The 19,741-nt window shown below is 38.3% G+C and overlaps 1 protein-coding gene across 2 annotated transcripts in view; it reads left to right on the plus strand.

The window, feature by feature from the left end:
• The first annotated feature begins 340 nt into the window (after positions 1-340).
• The window catches only part of IFT56 (intraflagellar transport 56), a 42,288-nt gene continuing 22,887 nt past the window's right edge, over positions 341-19,741 (plus strand). The window contains exons 1-7 of one of the 2 annotated variants that reach the window (XM_061414859.1): positions 341-1,022; positions 1,530-1,667; positions 4,401-4,493; positions 6,374-6,488; positions 8,197-8,246; positions 9,924-10,069; positions 11,018-11,189. In XM_061414859.1, coding sequence (XP_061270843.1) covers positions 1,020-1,022; positions 1,530-1,667; positions 4,401-4,493; positions 6,374-6,488; positions 8,197-8,246; positions 9,924-10,069; positions 11,018-11,189 — 717 coding nt within the window. In that variant the 5' untranslated portion in view covers positions 341-1,019. The remainder of the gene's footprint in view (positions 1,023-1,529; positions 1,668-4,400; positions 4,494-6,373; positions 6,489-8,196; positions 8,247-9,923; positions 10,070-11,017; positions 11,190-19,741) is intronic. The other variant, XM_061414857.1, reaches the window with a different exon arrangement.

The following is a 19,741-nucleotide window of genomic DNA, read 5'->3' on the forward strand; positions in this document are numbered from 1 at the left end:
TAACTTTCCCCTTACTTCTACTGAGTGGTTGCTTCGGAGTGCCTAAGTGGCTGTCTCTTGGGCTTTAGTCCTTAGAAAGAGCCTTACTAAAACTTAAACTTAAACTTACTACAACTTACACATCTTTAAACCCTTTCTCCACATCTTTAAAAAAATTTTCCTGGAATTCCCTGATGGACCAGTGATTAGAATTCCTCGCTTCAGGAGGGTCCCGGCTCCATCCCTGGTTGGGTAACTAAGATCCCACAAGCTCCGTGACACAGCCAAACAACAACGAAACTTACACACACACACACACACACACACAGCCAAAACAAATATAATTATTTCACTCTAGTTATCTTAATTTACATATTCAAAATATTACATCAGACCTTTAGAAACAAGACGGGTGCTGCATTGGCCACTGTGACTTTATCTTGTGTTTCCCTATTTCTAACGAACGAGAGGTTCTATTCTAAATTCGAAGTAGGAATTACAATGTCACATCACAATGGAGATGTATCTATGGAAATCAGAAATCGTATTCAGGGGAACTCCCGCCTCCAAACATCAGCATCCTCGCTCCGGCAGAAATTTGATTCTAAGCCGCACAGCACAGGAGACCCGCGATCACGCGCCAGTCGGCGCCCAAGGCTGCTCTGGAGCCCAACGCGGTCCAAATCGGAAGTGGTTCCTTGAAAATGACTTTCCCGGGAAACCTGTTTTTGAAAAACCGTGTCATTTTAATTCGCTTTTCCTAATATGAACTCATAGAAATACAGACAAACTGTCGCTCTCAGAACAGAGAAAGACACCTTCATCCGGAAAGAAAACCTTTCACGCCCGGCAGCAGCGATAAGCCTATGGGAACCAAGATGCGCAGGGCACCAGTTCTCCGGCGAGCGCTACTCCGGGCAGGACCAGTCCCCTGGCGGGGTTGCCGTGGAGACCAAGCGAGCTTCATGGATGCTGAGGCGCGCTGAAGCCAGGCCTTCTGTTGTCCGTCTGCAGAGGGTGTTCACAGGACCGGCGCCAAGATGGTTAGTGGCGTCGAATAGTGAGGAATAAGTTTGAGTAGGTCCTGGGACTGGAGATTGGAGATTCCTAGCACACTTCTGGTTTAAGTCTAGGAGTGTTAGCGGAGGCAGATGTCTGTGCCCGCTCCCGTGTTCCCACCGGGGACAGGGCTGCAACTGTAGATACATCGTTGCTTTCTTCCCTCCTGTTTCTCCGTTTTCCCACTCCTGAGCTGCGCGTGAGATGGGAAGTGGACCAAGGGAAGGCTGAGATGACAACAGCTCCGCGAAAGCATCTTTTACCTCATTCTCGTTGGAGGAGATGAAGAAGTAGGGAATAGCGGTTTCGTTCAGCTCAAGCACCGGGTGACGGACCTTTTAGCAAAATACGTGTTACGGAAAGAGTTTAAATAGGCTTACAAGGGGTTCGTTGTTCAGGACTTGACTTATGAATCCGGGAGCCGTCACTCTCAGTTTAAAATTGACCACGGGATTGGGATCATACAGCTATCTTTGCTTTTTCTTTCACAGATGCTTTCAAGGGCCAAACCTGCTGTAGGCGGGGACCCACCGCACACTGACAAAAGGAAGAAGAAAGGTAGGAAGATTCCAAAGCTGGAGGAGCTACTTTCACAAAGAGATTTCACTGGAGCTATTACCCTGTTGGAGGTAATGTCCAAAGAAAGTTGCTTCTTAGGACGTAAATAACCAGAATATAGAGGAATGCATGGGTGAATGCTGGTTGCTATGCATGGAACAGGTGGGTGCATTCTGGGACTTCCTGTAAATCTAGTCAGGCACAGATTCCAGGTTAACTATAAACCTGACTAAAGATGAACTAAAAAGATAGACTTCTTTCTCTCTCTCTTTTTTTACATGATAGACTTATTTCTTGAGGGACACTTTTAATTATGTCTAGTTCCACTGATGGCAAATCTAGCCTAAAAATGTAGAGGGACATTTAATACAGTGTCAGTTCACACATTGCCTATTCCACCCCCTGACCAGTTTATGATTTATTCCTATTAATATGTTATAACATTTTGATCAAATTTAAATAATTCTACCATGTTTCATGCTTATTGTGTGAAATACTCTATCTTCAGAAGATATTTCAAATCTCTATGGCAGTAGTTCTCAACTTTTAATACTCAAGGCGATGGCACCCCACTCCAGTACTCTAGCCTGGAAAATCCCATGGACGGAGGAGCCTGGTAGGCTGCAGTCCATGGGGTCACGAACAGTCAGACACGACTGAGCGACTTCCCTTTCACTTTTCACTTTCATGCATTGGAGAAGGAAATGGCAACCCACTCCAGTGTTCTTGCCTGGAGAATCCCAGGGACCGGGGAGCCTGGTGGGCTGCTGTCTATGGGCTCACACAGAGTCGGACACGACTGAAGCGACTTAGCAGCAGCAGAGTCACTTGTGGTACTTGTTTAAATGTGCATTTCTGGACTCCTACCCTGTGTGTGTGTATATTAGTCGCTCACTTGTGCCTAACTCTTTTCGACCCCATGAACTATAGCCCGCCAGGCTCCTCTGTCCATGGGATTTCCCAGGCAAGAATTCTGGAGTGGGATGCCTTTCCCTTCTCCACGGGATCCTCCCGACCCAGGGATTGAACCCGGGTGTCCCAAGTTGCAGGCGGGTTCTTTATCATCTAAGCCACCAGGGAGACTCAAGAACCCAGTATTTTGGGCAAATAGCCTAAGTGCTGATGTAGATGGTCCAAGGATACGTGCTTTGTGGGAAGCACGTGTTGTAGGAGAAATGAATGGGGCGCACCAAAGAACGAAGAGGGGAGGAGTTTTGACGGCACAGCCTGGTTGTGTTGTGCCATAATCATTTCTCTAAAGCACTACGACAGCTGTATTACTCTATCAACAATAAGTGTTTTAATCAGCTTTATATATCTTTCTCAGTCTTGCATGTAAAGTCCTGTGTTTCTTGCTAGTCCCCTGGTGTTGAGCACATTGCTTAAACTTTTCTGGTGTTGGATTTCTTATCTTTAAATCAGGGGAGCTGCCTTGGAAGGGCCCTCCTGCTCTGTAAATCAGTGGAGTGAGTGGTAGATACATGTGTGATTTTTGTTAGTCTCTTTTTCTCTTCTCTCTTTTCGCTGTGGCTCCAGGGAATTCCAGGAGCAAATTCAGGGAGACCTCAAATAAGAGTTTCTTCAGACTTAAGGCACTGCACTCAGATTCACAGTATTTGGTGAGAGGTTGTTATTGTTTAGTCGCTTCAGTCGTGTCCGACTCTTTGAGACCCCATGAACTGTAGCCCACCAGGCTTCTCTGTCCTTTGGGTTTTCCAGGCAAGTATACTGGAGTGGGTTGCCATTTCCTTCTCTAGGTGAGAGGAGAATTTCTAATATTATAGAGTTAGCTACAAGAGTAGGTTTTTATTTAGACAGAGTATCAATAGATATCTTCATCTTGTACTGGTCAAGGCACCTGAAGTTTTGTAACAATGATTGGTTTTTTAAATTTTTATCTTATTTTTATTAGAGTATAGTTGCTTTACAATGTTGTTAGCTTCTACTGTACAGTAAAGTGAATCACTTATACGCATACATATTTCCACTGTTTTTTAGATTTCATTTCTATTTAGGTCACTACAAATCAACAATGATCTGTTTAGTTTTTGCTTTTTCACCTATGTTTTTGACTTATCATCACATAGAGTGGGGAAAAAAAAAGCTCATGGTAATTCAGACTTCTTCAGGATCTCACACCTTTCCTCCAAAACAGGACTTTTCTTTCATGGATGATGAATTCATGAATATTTTTTCACAATGGACATAAATAATTAGGTGGTCTTCTAAAATCTTTAATTCTTATAGGCCCTGGCAAGCCTGTTCAAGGGTAATAGAATGATTTAATGCCTTGTCTTCAGTGAAAAGTTATAACCTATGAATAAATATATGTGTGTGCTCATGGGACAGGTTTAAAGTGTGAAGTTAAATGCAGTAGAACATGGGATAGGGGGTGAAAACATGGGCTTTGGAGTCAGTTGGCTACGTGGTCCCTTCCACCACACTTACTGGCTGTGTGTGGCCTTGAGGTCATTGCTTAATTTCTCTAACCTTCAGTTATTTGGCATTAAATATTTCAGAGAGTTCTTATGATCTTTATAAATCACCCAGAATTTTTATGAGGATAACTCTTAGATACTTCCTGGAGTAGGGTGTCAATAAACACAAAAACAGTTGTGAAATATTTGAGGAAAAGGTAGTTAATTGTGCTGAGTTCTGTAGGTATCAGTTTGATTAAACTGAGATTATCTTGCTTCCATAATTTGCAATTTCCTATTGTTCATTAATAACATAGTTTTTTAAACAAGGGCTTACCATTCAAAGTATTCATGATTTTTTTTTTTTCATGAAATTTTAACATCAAGTTCAAACGTCATGTTGGGGAACAAGAAGAGGATACTAATTTGTGGATTGGATACTGTGCTTTTCATCTGGGTGACTACAAGAGAGCTTTGGAGGTTAGTTTAAAGTTTTTGTTTTTTTTTTAAATAACTGTAGGGTTCTGAAATGTTTTTAAGTTTTGTATTATAATAATACATACTCATGGTAAAATTCAAACAATATAGAGGGGAACAAAGGAAAAAGGAAAAAAGTCACCCAGTCTGCCTTCCTCCATCCTATTTCTTTGTTAACAGGAGTAAACATTGGATCTTTTTTGATGTATTGCTTCAGAAATCTTCTATATATGTTCAAATATATATAGCAATGTTATTTACTTTTTCCTTTTAGATATATACTAATGAGATTGTTCAATATATTAATATTAGTCTTTCTTAAGAAAACCTTTAGGAGAAGAAAAATAATCCCTTTTGATTAAAAGTTTTATGATTCTTTTCTCAAAAAAAGTTCATGGTTATTTTTTAAAGGTTAATTTTAGACATAGGAAATATTATTTTATCTTTATATTTTAAAATATTTTAATATATTATTTATTTTTTATATTTTTAAAAATATAGTTTTGAAAGTTGTTTTTCTTGGTCATTGTAAACCCTACAATGTAATTAACAATCTATAGAATTATGGCTGTACATAAAATTGTAGATGCCTTATGTCAATGATTTTTAACTCATAAATGAAATTGTTTTGACCTTTCTTACATATTCTCACTCTCAAAATGTAATTTAAGGATATTAAAAACCTGCACTACTAAAATGAAAAATATCCAAGATCACACAATGAGAAACTGATATGAACAAAAGCAACAAAATCAGTGAAGGAAAAGTAAAGATGTGAAGAGGGCAGAATAGAAGCTGGTAGTATTTGTGAAAGATTTAGGAGAAGAGAGAGTAGTTCAAATGGAGTAAAAAAGAAAATAGGCATGTGGTAAACACTGATAGTAAAAGAGTATATGGAAAATGTAGTTGACAAAGTGAATTTCAGAAACTATCCTTAAAAGGGAAGGCAAAAAACCCTCAAAGACCAAATTTTTAAAATGTAAAGCCAAGTAAACAAAGCCAGAAAACAATTAGAATGAAATCAAATTTGTAGCATATTAAGGTATCGGATTTTAAGTTAGCTGAAACTATGCATTTTTAATATCTTTTTAAGTTAGCAAAAACAAAATATTTTAGTTGTTTTTCATTTCTGCAGTTTGTTAGCCCATGTCAGTATTAAAAGGGAAAGAAAAAAAACAAGTGTAGGGTTCTATGGGCAACAGTCCCACATGGGTAGGCTTGAGCCCTAACTGCAGTATTTAATATTACAGGTATAGAATATAAGGAGCACATGTGTGTACGTGGTAAGTCGCTTCAGTCGTGTCCGACTCTTTGTGACTCTGTGCACTGTAGCCCTCCAGGCTCCTCTGTTCATGAGATTCTCCAGGCAAGAATATTGGAGTGGGTTGCCATGCGCTCCTCCAGGGGATCTTCCCAACCCAGGGACTGAAATTACATCTGCGTCGGCAGGCAGGTTCTTTACCACTAGCGCCACCTGGGAAGCCCTAAGGAGTATATAGAATTCTCCTAAATGTGAAGTTGCCCAATCAAGAACTCCAGTACTCTTGCCTGGAAAATCCCATGGGCGGAAGAGCCTGGTAGGCTGCAGTTCATGGGGTCGCTAAGAGTCAGACACGACCGAGCGACTTCACTTTCACTTTTCACTTTCCTGCATTGGAGAAGGAAATGGCAACCCACTCCAGTGTTCTTGCCTGGAGAATCCCAGGGACGGGGGAGCCTGGTGGGCTGCAGTCTACGGGGTCACACAGAGTCGGACACGACTGAAGTGACTTAGCAGCAGCGTGTAGTATAATATAACTATACTATAAGTCATAGACAGGAGAAGGAATGGCCCATTGATTGCTTTACTGCTATATGGGATCATTGCTTATTGTATATTTCAGGAGTATGAAAATGCAACAAAAGACGAAAATTGCAGTCCTGAAGTCTGGGTGAACCTAGCCTGTACGTACTTTTTTCTTGGAATGTATAAACAAGCTGAAGCAGCTGGATTTAAAGGTAAATGAGCCCTTTTAATATCTGAAATTCACCACTAATACTAAGAGTCATTTTGGAGATTTTTAAACTTAATACCTTTCTCGAGGAAAAATCAAGTGACATTAGAAAGCTAAAAAAAAAAGAAAGAAAAGCTCTACTCTTCAAAGCATATTGGATCTTAGCAACTTTATCTTTAAAGACAGAGTTAATCTCTGTATGCCTTACCCTTACCCTCCCCACTTCACTTCCCCAGAATCTACAGCCAAAAAGCAGAAGGATGAGAGAAGAAAAAGACAAGGTGCCTTTCTTAGGCCCTCCTGTGGTGGGACATTCATGATGTTGGTAGCAGTTGGGTATAGTTGGTCAAGCTCTCATGAATGTGGATCTTATCGCTTCTTGCCCTACTTCGAAATGAGAAGCCTAGTGATTTCAGGTTGAAGAATCCAGATTTCTTCCCTTTTGTTTGTTTTATGAAGTCAGTCATCTTAGGAGAAGTGAATTCAAATTTGCAAATAAGTGTAGGGCAGAATGGAAATATGGGAGGAAAGATTAAGAATAATTAGAGTATGAATCAAATTAAAATCAAAGAAAAATAGAGAAAGTGGGCAAAAGAATGTTTGTTAGGAAATATGTGAGTGATGAGTGTATTCCAGGGTAGAATTCTTAGAGAATTAACTGGCACATACATATTTAGATAGAATTCCAGTTCAAGGTCATGGAAAATCTCTTGATTTGTACCCAAGTTGTTTCAATTTACTGATGTAGTTTTTCCCAATTCATTTATAATGGTCTGTGAGTTATTTATCTCATGTTTCTAGACTTTGTGCATAGAACAGTTAGATGCATGTGAGATGATCAAGGTACCTATCTCTCTTTCCATGCATATTTTTTCTTTTTTAACATTGAAGTATGACTTTTTGTTGTAAAGAGATAGATTAATAATATTGAGTGTCCAGAATTAGGAAGATTCTCCAAGAGCACAAAGCGGATCTGGAATTTAAAAGATGTTAACTTTTTTGCTTGGCTACCTCTTTTAGATGGTACTATTATCATGCCAGAAGATCTGTGGAGAATGGGCTAGTATTTAGGGAAATGCATGTGAGTGTTCTCAGTTGTGTCTGACTTTTTGCGACCCCATGGACTGTAGCACGCTGGGCTCCTCTGTCTATGGGATTTTCTGGGCAAGGATACTGGAGTGGGTTGGCATTCCCTTCTCCAGGGGATCTTCGTGACCCAGGGATCAAACCTGCGTTTCCTGCAATGACAGGCAGATTCTTTACCACTGAGGCACCTGTGAAGCCCCATTTAGGAAAACATGGCAGTGTAACTATGAAAAGAAGAGTTCAGAAGGAATTGACAGCACTGGATTCCTACATGTACTGCTAGGACCACAACGTTTGCTTCCTGTGTTTGGTTCTGCGTGTGAACTACACAGGATGGGCTGCTGCGGGCACTGTGAAGAGTGCAGGCTGTGCTTTACCACGAGAGTCAGGAGGAACCAGTGTGGGCACGAGCAGAACCCTAGAGTGTTTTTCTTCTGGTTCTTGATGATGTTCCTTCTACTGCAGTAGGACTAGACTAAAATAATATATATTATACAGAGACATAGCAGGATCCCATGGGTAAGGATTTGGGAGTATCCTTATCTGAGTCTCATGTCACTCCTACAAGGGACTAAGTGCCATAGACAACTGAAATCTTTAATAAGCACCTTGGATTCTTTCCTCAGCTCCAAAAAGCCGACTTCAAAACCGCCTCCTCTTCCACTTGGCTCACAAGGTATTTCTCTGCTTATTTCACACTTTTTTTTAATGTAAAATTTTGTTTTTCTTTTTTAATTGACATAAATTAAAGCTTTTGTTTTTAAAATATTTTTCTCTTTCTTTCTTGTTACCAGCATGGGTGAAAGAGAATTAAGTAGAAATTCTTGTTAATGATATGTTTAGAGCAAGTAGAATACAGGTATTAATTTTATAGGATTTTTCTCCCCCATTAATGTTTTTTACCCTGGTAATTTATTCAGAGATGTTAGGTTTTAGTTCTTCTTAAGCAGTAGTCTTTTATGATTAGTTTGTTTCCACCATCTTATTGTCTCTTAGGAAACAGAAGCAAAGATGCTTGTCCTGACTCCTGAAAATAAATACATACTTTTCTGAATTGCCTGCCTTATAGCAATAATTTTGATCATCATCATCAAATTATTTATGAATACTTTTTCATATTATAAAATTCACACATTCTAGTAATCAAAATATAAATATGCAATAAAAAGATATTGTTGTTGTTGTTGTTCTGTCGCTAAGTCATATCTGACTGTGACTCCATGGACTGCAGCATGTCAGGCTTCCCTTTTCTTCACTATCTCCTGGAGTTTGTTCAAACATCTACCATATTTAAAGTTAACTATATTTCAACCTTTGGGCATATCCCTTTAGGGATAATTATTTTTTATATGCATAGTTGTATTTTTGTTCATTTGTTTTGCAGAATGGGATTTATGTTAAATATATACTTTTGTATTCTACAACTTACCTTTAAATTATGAGCATATCCCTGAGTCACTAGTCTTCAAACCCGTCCTTTTTAAATAACAATCCACCATATGTGTGTGCCACAATTCATTCAGCATTTCCTAGTTATTTGGCTTCAAGATTGGTTTCGATTTTAATTATAAAAATGTAATTCTAACACCCTAGAAATAGACTTATTGAGTTATTGAGTATGAACAATAAAAATTTAAAGCTGTTAACTGATGGTGCTAAACTGTTTTACAGGAAGTTTATCTATAGGTAGTATTTGAAAATAATTGTTCTTGGTGTATTTAAAGTTTTCATGCTGTAATTATCTCTCTTTGTTTAGTTCTTTCAATTTTTGCTTTACATGTTTTACAGACTCTCATTAAGTGCATACAGATATAGAATTGTTATGTCCATCTAGTAAATGGAAACATTTATCATTATCATTATGAAATGTCTATCTTTATCTCTAAAACTCTCTCTTCATGTAAACACTACTTTGTCATGTTTGTGGAGCTCTATCAGCTCTCCTTTGGTTAGTGGTTGCCTATTACATCTTTTTATATCTGTTCATTCTCTACTTTTCTATGTCCTATTTTAAATGTCTCTCTTATAAATAGCATATAAAAAAGATAGAAACATAGAAGATAAAAAGGGAGGGAGAAGATATAAAGAAAGAAATAGAAAAGAAACAAAGTAAGAATAGGGGGGTCAAGTAATTAATGAGTTGTAACTAAAGACTAAGGCTCTGCCTCTAGAGACTATTTTATTCTGTGTCTGAAGGAGAGATAAAGAAGACTGGGAGCTGAAGAGAAATAGGGAGAACAGAGGCAAGTGGCTGAAGGGTGGATGGAGTTAAATTTGTGTTACATAAGTGTTGGTTTCTCTAACCATTCTCTAACATGAATTTTTATGTCTTTTTTCTCTCTTACAATTTTAGTTTAATGATGAGAAGAAATTGATGAACTTCCATCAGAATCTTCAGGATATCACAGAAGATCAACTCAGTTTGGCGTCAATCCACTATATGCGATCTCACTACCAAGAAGCTATTGATATTTACAAGCGAATACTGCTAGATAACAGGTGTGTGTCCTGTTACGCCTCCTTGAACTCTCATTTTGTTACTTTCTTCTGTACCCCAGTTTGGCTGAGAACCTAGTGTCCTTTGGTTCTAATATCACCGTGTATTCAAGTCTATTTAATAATCTGGTGAGATTAAGAACTCCTTATAGTCTAGACTCATTGTGTAGATTGTCTTTCCCCCTCTTAATTGCCCTCCTATTAAGTTTCAGTACCACAGGTATATTGTATATCTGGTTATGTACTATATGTATATCTGTATACAGATATATGTATAAGTACTGTTTGTAGATGTATGTATGTATATATATAAAATAAGTATTTTTCATCTCTCCATAAGAACCAATTTTCACCCCTTTGGGGGTGATATCACACCTGTTGAAAATGCATGGTCTAGATGTATCAATTTCAGTGTTGTAGTTACATTGAAGGTAATTTGCTGACAAAATTAGAAACAAACTGTTCTAAAGAACTGGCATTCCAACTTTATCACTGACTACTTGGTCTCTCTTCTGTATCCCAAAATATCTCGTCCATCTCCCTTCTCCCTCCTTTTGCATTACTGTCATAGTCTCCCACCTGTTCCCATTCTCAGTCGTCAAACCTACTTGCTTTGTCTGTCCATCTTCTGTACAGTGTCAGCTTATTTGCATTTATACTTCATTACTGATTATATTAGTTTTGTTGGTTTTTTTCCTAACATGAACAGGTAGTAGTTGAACTTTTCCCTTTCTCCTCTAGTTGTCACTTTTTACTCTACTTATATCAAAACACTCAAATATTATAACACAAAAAGAAAAAGACTACACTGATCATACTGCCTTTTTCTTTAAAAAAAGAAATGTCCTCTTTGCCTTACTGTCCAGTTGAGCCATTAAAAATGTCTGTAGTTTGACAACATTTTTGTGAAGTAGACTTAAATTGTTAATCCTTAATTTTTTCATCTAATAGGGAATACCTTGCCCTCAATGTTTATGTGGCCCTGTGTTACTACAAGCTGGATTACTATGACGTGTCTCAAGAAGTTCTGGCTGTTTATCTTCAGCAAATTCCCGATAGCACCATCGCACTCAATCTTAAGGCCTGTAATCACTTTCGCCTTTACAACGGCAAAGCCGCTGAGGTAGTGATGAAATTTGTTCTTAATTCACTTAATTCCAGTTTGAATTACCCTGTTCTTCCCGGGTTATTCATAAAACTAGTATCTGTTACTCTTGATTAATATCCCTTTGTTATTGCCAGTGTGATTCTATAAGAACCCAACTGTATAAGTATTTATATTTACCAGATATTCTAAAAAAGGAATGTTGACTTCTGAATTCTCTGTGTGCATCTGATATACTGTAGATGATCTTTATCTGTGTCTTACATTACCTTAAACATGTTAAAAACCAAATACTTCTGCTTCTTTCTCTGAAATATGTTTGTGGCTCAGAGTCATCAACATGTAATCAGAAGGCTGGAGTGTCCCTCGCTCTCTCCTCCTTCATCCGCACTCTAATTTTCTCCCCGTTCCTGTCATTTCGGTTCTAGATACCTCTTTTCCCTGTGCCGTCTCCTTTGCCACTGCTCTAGTTCCGGCACTCCTTACCTCTTGTTTCAACTCCTTAAATAATTTCCCTGCCTCTCGCCTTTGTTCTCTTCAGTCCAGTCATTGAGTTTGTTTCACACACCCATATCCTCCCACTGCCATGGCTTTGTACACTCCTTTCTGTTTCCTGGAGTGCCTTTCTCTGCTCAGTGATACTACAGTATCTCCTTTAAGGTTGCCAAGAAGCAATAGTGGGAGGCATTTTATAAGTAGTTAGAAAGTGGTTAACTTTTGGCCCTGTGCAGAATACTTTGTATCCATTATTTAAAAGTAGTTAGAAAGTTAACTTATAGGCCCTGTGCAGAATACTTTGTATCCATTATTTAAAAGTAGTTAGAAAGTTAACTTATAGGCCCTGTGCAGAGTACTTTGTATCCATTATTTAGTTTCCCTGACAATCCTGTGGATAAATTCTGTTAAACAGCTCTCTCTTTTTTTCTTTTTTTAATTTTTTCCCTTGTTGTTATAGCTCTTGTTGTATTTGAAACTCAGAATATACAGGAGTCCATACATTATGATCTCATTTTATTAAACTACACACAAACACATGCATACACACATATATACATAAACATAGATATAAATAGATCTATAAATAGATATATAGATAGCATGTTCTATACTATATCTATACAGATTCAGGTATATACATTTGAATATACTTTATGTACAGATATGCTTAGGTTAACCCTACGAGGGGGTCCATGAGTACAAATTACTTCCTTGGCCATTACTTTAGTTGATGTCAGAAGCCACCAAAATTTAAATTCAAAATTTCTTTATGTGTCAATACCCTGCCCAAAAGGTAGTGTATGTGGCATCGTATCAGCCTAGAGTAGGGGAAGGAATGATTGTGCTCAGTCGTGTCTGACTCTTTAGTGACCCCATGGACTGTAGCCCGCCAGACTCCTCTATCGATGGGCTTTTCCAGGCAAGAGTATTGGAGTGAGTTGCCATTTCCTCCTCCAGGGGGGTCTTCCCAACCCAGGGATCAAACCTGCATCTACTGCGCCTCCTTCATTAGCAGATGGATTCTTTACCACTGCACCACCTGGGAAGTCCAGAATAGGGGGAGGAAGGGAGAAATTGAAACTGGAAAATTAACTACTATATCAAAGCAAATTTTATTGTGTAATAGTAGGAAGCACTATTAATACACTTTACACTAACTGCAGATTGAGTTGGTGAGTGAAACAGCATTTATCAGCTGGTGGATAGAGAACACATATCCTTAACATTTGCTCAGGTTCACTTTTCATGGCTTGTGTTGATAAAGGTGCTCACTTGAGGCAAAAGAAATGCCTACAGTTAAACTGCTTAGTATGCAATGGAACGGTTGCTTTATGTATGAAATAAAATACATTCTTGGATATCCTCATTTCAGCTAAAGTCCCTGCCTAATTGACTAGTTCCCAGCATCAGCAGTTTAATAGTAAACTGGATTTGCAATTTGATCTTTAATTAGAGTTTTGGTTAAAATAAATAAAAGAAGTATATTTTTGTCTTTCTATATTAAGTCCGTCTTAGGGGCTTTGCCAATTTTGGCATAAGGTTCAACCTATTAAATGCTTATGTTTTGTCTGCACATGTTCTTTCCATAGTCTGGAATGGGTGACTTGGCTAACCAATATGCTATCTAATGCTATCCAACTCAGGACAGCAAATTGTACTTCTTGTTCACTAAAAGCATGCTTTTTCATTTGAAATTGTGTCCGTGCAGATTACATATTGATTGTATAATGTTCTCCAGCAGTAATAACTGTAACAAATGTACCCTAAGGAGCTTTCTTTCTTTTTTTTTTTTTGACAGCAATAGGATATAGTTTGTTTTTACTTACGATAGTTTTATTAAACCTTCTAAACACAAGCATTCCTCTAGTATCTTTTATAATGGGCTCTATATTGTATAATTCATTCTCTTCTCAAACACCAAAGCATTCTGCTCTTCTATAGTAAGCATGAAATATTATGTAATGATTCATTCAATTCTTAAAGTCCTTTGAATAACTCACTCAAAGTTATACAACTATCAAGTGAGAAATTCAGATCTCTAAAGCCCATAGATGGCTGGTTCATGTTGATGTTTGACAGAAAACAACAAAATTCTATACAGCAATTATCCTTCAACTAAAAAATAAATTAAAAAAAAGAAACAAAACAAAAAATAAAGCCCATAGACTTAACCACTAAAATTTAATGCAAATTTAGGTGTGCATTCTTCTTCTCTGCTCTAAACTTATATATATATAACATATATATGTATACACACATACACATGTAATAATACAGCTACCAAATAACAAGCATGATTTATATATATATCAAACAATATGGTTATTATATCTTACCAACAGATAATTGGTAATAATATGGCTATTATATATGATTCTATATCTATATATAAAATCATGCTTACTGTTTGATAGTTGCCTAATTACCTTTTTTTTCTGAACAAGTTTTATTATTCACAGAGAGGAAGGAGCTCTGTCCTTGGCTGCGACTCTCCTCGTGATTACCAGGACATTACTCAGCTCCTCTCCCTTCTTCTTGGCATGGATGTGTGTCCCCACCCTTTTCTTGATGAACTTGAGGCTCTGTTCTCAGAGACCTTGAGCAGCTCCACAGCTTGCCACTCCTAAAGGGTGAAGCTGCAGACCTCTCAGATCATGAGGCTTGTTCTTGGTGAGGTGCCCACAGGAACAGTGGCTATAGCTCTGTTGGCTCACGTTCTTATTCATCCTGTAGGCCTTGCTGATGCCCGCGGTCATGGGGTAGCACAGAGCCGTGGCACTGAGCTGCATGGGGGCCCTTAGGGTCCAGATGGTGGTGAGTCCTACTGGAGCAAGGCCTCATGAACCTGCTTTAATTATCTTTAATCTAGATAAGCTTATTGAGGGTTGAGCCTTGTGACATTTATATCCCAAGACCTGGCACAATGTATATACAAAGTTGATGCCAATGAAGTAATGGTTGAATGAGAAATTTAAAATATGACTAACAGATTAAGGGCGAGTCATGTTTAAAAACAGGAGGACATTCAAAACAGGTCAATAAAGATGAAGATTAAGAAAAGGCCATTGGATTTCATAACTGGTATTTCCTATGCTGATTAGGGTATCATTATTATTGAGTGTTGAAGCTAGATGTCAAGGAGATAAGGAGTGAATGAGTAACCTCCTGGACTGAGAAATGTCCTGAGGGATATGGCAAAAGAAAGACAAGTAGATGATGAAGAAACAGAAGCAGTGAGTATAGGATGCTTGTGAAAGGAAGGAATAGTTTCAGAGGATAAAGAAATTTTATCCAAATTCCAATCTTAGGTTACTAGCTATGTGGTTCAGTACAAAGTATGCAAAATAACAGTACTGAATTATTGTAGGTTTTTGTGATGTATATAAAGTCTTTAACTTTATATACATAGTAGATAGTGAACTGAGCAATTATCAAAGATTTTATAGGCTGAAACATAGTCAGATTTATCTTTTTCTTTATGTTTAGTGCTTTTCGTATTTTGTTTAAAAAAATATTTCCTAGCCCAAATGTTGTTCTCTGATATTCTAAAAGCCTATTGTTTTGCCTTTTACAAATCCAAATTATCTGTAATTATATCTACAAGATTTTGTTTCTCAATTAATGACAAAGATTGACAAGTTAGATTGAAAAGACAAAACCCTAATACATGTTTTAAATATTATTGTTGCTGTTGTTGAGTCATTAAGTCCTATCTGACTCTTTGGGACTCCATGAATTGCAGTACTCCAGGCTTCTCTGTTTATCACCAACTCCTAGAGCTTGCTCCAACTCATGTCCATGAGTCATTGATGCCATCCAACCATCTCATCTCTGTTGCCCCCTTCTCCTCTTGTTCTCAGACTTTTCCAGCATCAGGGTCTTTTCCAAAGAGTCAGCTCTTCACATTGGCTGGCCAAAGAATTTGAGCTTCCGCATCAGTCCTTCCAATGAATATTCATGGTTAATTTCCTTTAGGATTGACTGGTTTGATCTCCTTGCTGTCCAAGTGCTCTCAAGATTCATCTCCTGCTCCACAGTTCGAAAGCATCAATTTTTCGATGCTCAGCCTTCTTTACGGTCCAACTCTCACATCTGTATATGACTATTGGAAAAACCATAGCTTTGACTATGCAAACCTTTATCGGCAAAGTGATATTTCTGCTTTTTAATACTCCGTTTAGGTTTGTCATAGCTTTTCTTCCAAGGAGCAAGCATCTTTTAATTTGGTGGCTGCAGTCACCGTCCACAGTGATTTTGGAGCCCAAGAAAATAAAATCTGTCACTGTTTCCACTTTTCCCCATCTATCTGCCATGAAATGATGGGACCAGATACCATATCTTCATTTTTTGAATGCTGAATTTTAAGCCAGCTTTTTCACCTTCCTCTTTCACCTTCATCAAGAGGCTCTGTAGTTCCCCTTTGCTTTCTGCTATTAAAGTGATATCATCTGCATATCTGAGGTTATTGCTACTTCTCCTGGCAATCTTGATTCCAGCTTATGCTTCATCTAGCCCAGCATTTCACATGATGTACTCTGCGTATAAGTTAAATAAGCAGGGTGACAATATACAGCCTTGACATACTCCTTTCCCAATTTTGAACTAGTCCATTGTTCCATGTCCAGTTGTAACTGTTGCTTCTTGTCCTGCATACAGGTTTCTCAGGAGGCAGGTTAAGGTGGTCTGATATTCCCATCTCTTTAAGAATTTTACATAGTTTGTTGTGATACACATAGCCAAAGGCTTTAGCAATGAAGCAGAAGTAGATTTTTTTTGGAATTCTCTTGCTTTTTTCTATGATCAAGCGTATATTGGCAATTTGATCTCTGGTTCCTCTGCCTTTTCTAAATCCAGCTTGAACATATGGAAGTTCTCAGTTCATCTGCTGCTGAAGCCTAGCTTGAAGGATTGTGAGCATAGTCTTGCTAGCATGTGAAATGAGTGCAATGGTATGGTAATTCGAACATTGTTTGGCATTGCCTTTCTTTGGGATTGGAATGAAAACTGACCTTTTCCAGTCCTGTGGCCACTACTGAGTTTTCCAAATTTGCTACCACACTGAGTGCAACACTTTAACAGCATCTTCTTTTAGGATCTGAAATAGCTCAGCTGGAATTCCATCACCTCCACTAGCTTTGTTCATCGTAATGCTTCCTTAGGCCCACTTAACTTCGCACTCCAAGATGTCTGGCTCTAGGTGAATGAGTACACCACTGTAGTTATCTGGGTCATTAAGACCTTTCTTGTTCAGTTCTTCTATGTGTTCTTGCCACGTCCTCTTAATTCCTTCTACTTCTGTGATTCCTTGCCATTTCTGTCCTTTATTGTGCCCATCTTTGCATGAAATGCTCCCCTGTTATCTCCAGTTTGTTTGAAGAGATCTCTAGTCTTTTTCATTCTGTTGTTTTCCTCTTTATTCACTAAAGAAGGCTTTCTTATCTCTTCTTGCTATTTTCTGGAGGTCTGCATTCAGTTGGGTATATCTTTCCCTTTCTCCGTTGCCTTTTGCTTGTCTTCTTTTCTCAGGTATTTGTAAAGTCTCCTCAGACAACCACTTTGCCTTCTTGCGTCTCTTCTTCTTTGAGATGGTTTTGGTCACTGCCTCCTGTACAATGTATAAGCCTCCGTCCATTGTTCTTCAGACACTGTCTACCAGATCTAATCCCTTGAACCTAGTTGTCATCTCCACTGTATAATCATAAGGGATTTTCATTTTAAATATAGGACACAGAAAATTTGAATGTGAAAGCATGTATATCATGAGGAATATTTCTTACATGATTTCTATCATGTTTTTGTACTTTTTTTTTTTTTAACTTTTATTTTATTTTTAAACTTTACAATATTGTATTAGTTTTGCCAAACATTGAAACGAATCCGCCACAGGTATACCCGCGTTCCCCATCCTGAACCCTCCTCCCTCCTCCCTCCCCTACCCTCCCTCTGGGTCGTCCCAGTGCACCAGCCCCAAGCATCGAGTACCGTGCATCGAACCTGGACTGGCGACTCGTTTCATACATGATATTATACATGTTTCAATGCTATTCTCCCAAATCTCCCCACCCTCTCCCTCTCCCACAGAGTCCATAAGACTGATCTATACATCGGTGTCTCTTTTGCTGTCTCGTACACAGGGTTATTGTTACCATCTTTCTAAATTCCATATATATGTGTTAGTATACTGTATTGGTGTTTTTCTTTCTGGCTTACTTCACTCTGTATAATACGTTCCAGTTTTATCCATCTCATTAGAACTGATTCAAATGTGTTCTTTTTAATGGCTGAGTAATACTCCATTGTGTATATGTACCATAGCTTTCTTATCCATTCATCTGCTGATGGACATCTAGGTTGCTTCCATGTCCTGGCTATTATAAACAGTGCTGTGATGAACATTGGGGTACATGTGTCTCTTTCCCTTCTTGTTTCCTCAGTGTGTATGCCCAGCAGTGGGATTGCTGGATCATAAGGCAGTTCTATTTCCAGTTTTTTAAGGAATCTCCACACTGTTCTCCATAGTGGCTGTACTAGTTTGCATTCCCACCAACAGTGTAAGAGGGTTCCCTTTTCTCCACACCCTCTCCAGCGTTTATTGCTTGTAGACTTTTGGATCGCAGCCATTCTGACTGGCGTGAAATGGTACCTCATAGTGGTTTTGATTTGCATTTCTCTGATAATGAGTGATGTTGAGCGTCTTTTCATGTGTTTGTTAGCCCTCTGTATGTCTTCTTTGGAGAAATGTATGTTTAGTTCTTTGGCCCATTTTTTGATTGGGTCATTTATTTTTCTGGAGTTGAGCTGTAGGAGTTGCTTGTATATTTTTGACATTTTAACTCTAAAATAAGATGACCTACGTCTTCTATTTATACCTCAGTGTTTTAACAGCTTTATTGAGGTATAACTAACGTACCATGGAGTCACCCTTTTGAAATATACAATTCTGTGGGGTTTAGTGTATTCACCACTGTGTTTAATCTTCACCACAGTCAATTTTACTCACTTATTTATTTATTTTTAAACACTTCCCCCCGCCCCCTTTTGAAATATACAATTCTGTGGGGTTTAGTGTATTCACCACTGTGTTTAATCTTCACCACAGTCAATTTTACTCACTTATTTATTTATTTTTAAACACTTCCCCCCCGCCCCCCCTGCAGCTTGCAGGATCTAACTTCCCTAACCAGGGATTGATCCCACACCCTTGGCAGTGAAAGTGCTGAGTCCTAACCACTGGACTGCCAGGGAATTCCCACCACAGTCAATTCTAAAGCATTTCCATTACTTCACAGAGAAACTCCATAATCTATAGCTATCAACTGCCATCCCGCCAACCCCAAACAGCTACTAATCCACTTTCTGTTTCTATAGATTTGTGTGTTTTGGATATTTCCTCTAAAAAGGAGTCATATTTTAATAATATATCATCTTCTATGATTGGCCTGTTTTACTTTAGCTTAATGTCTATGAAGTTCATCTTGTTATAGCATGTTTCAGTACTTCATACATTTTTATCACCAAATAATATTCCATTGTGTGGATATACCACATTGTATTTTTCCAATTGTCAGAGATGGATATTTCGATTGTTTCCACATGCTTCCTATTATGATAATGCTGCTGTAAACAGGTATATACATGTTTTGGGGCACGTTTTGTATAAGTTTCATTTATCTTGGGCATATACCTAGAAATGGAAATCCTGGGTCATATAGTAGCTATATTTAATTGAGGAACTTTCAGACTATTTTCCAAAGTGGCTGCACCAGTTTCCACTCCCACTAGCAATGTGTGTAAGAGTTTCGAGTTTCAATGTTTCTACATCCTTACCAACAGTTGTTATTATCTGTCTTTTTTATTCTAGCCATCCCCGGGGATGTGGAGTGGAATCTCACTGTAATCTTGATTTGTATTTTCCTGACAGCTGGAATGATGTTGAGCATCTTTTCATGTGCAGTGAGCACTGCTTTGAATTTTGTGCCCTGTGCATCTCACTTGCCTCACCTTTCATCCTGGCTAGCCAAAAATCAAAGCTAGCCTCATAATACTAAAAGATTTTGTCTTTTCACTTTCAT

The sequence above is a fragment of the Bos javanicus genome, chromosome 4 (genome assembly GCF_032452875.1).
Source record: "Bos javanicus breed banteng chromosome 4, ARS-OSU_banteng_1.0, whole genome shotgun sequence".
Taxonomy (NCBI): Eukaryota; Metazoa; Chordata; class Mammalia; order Artiodactyla; family Bovidae; genus Bos; species Bos javanicus.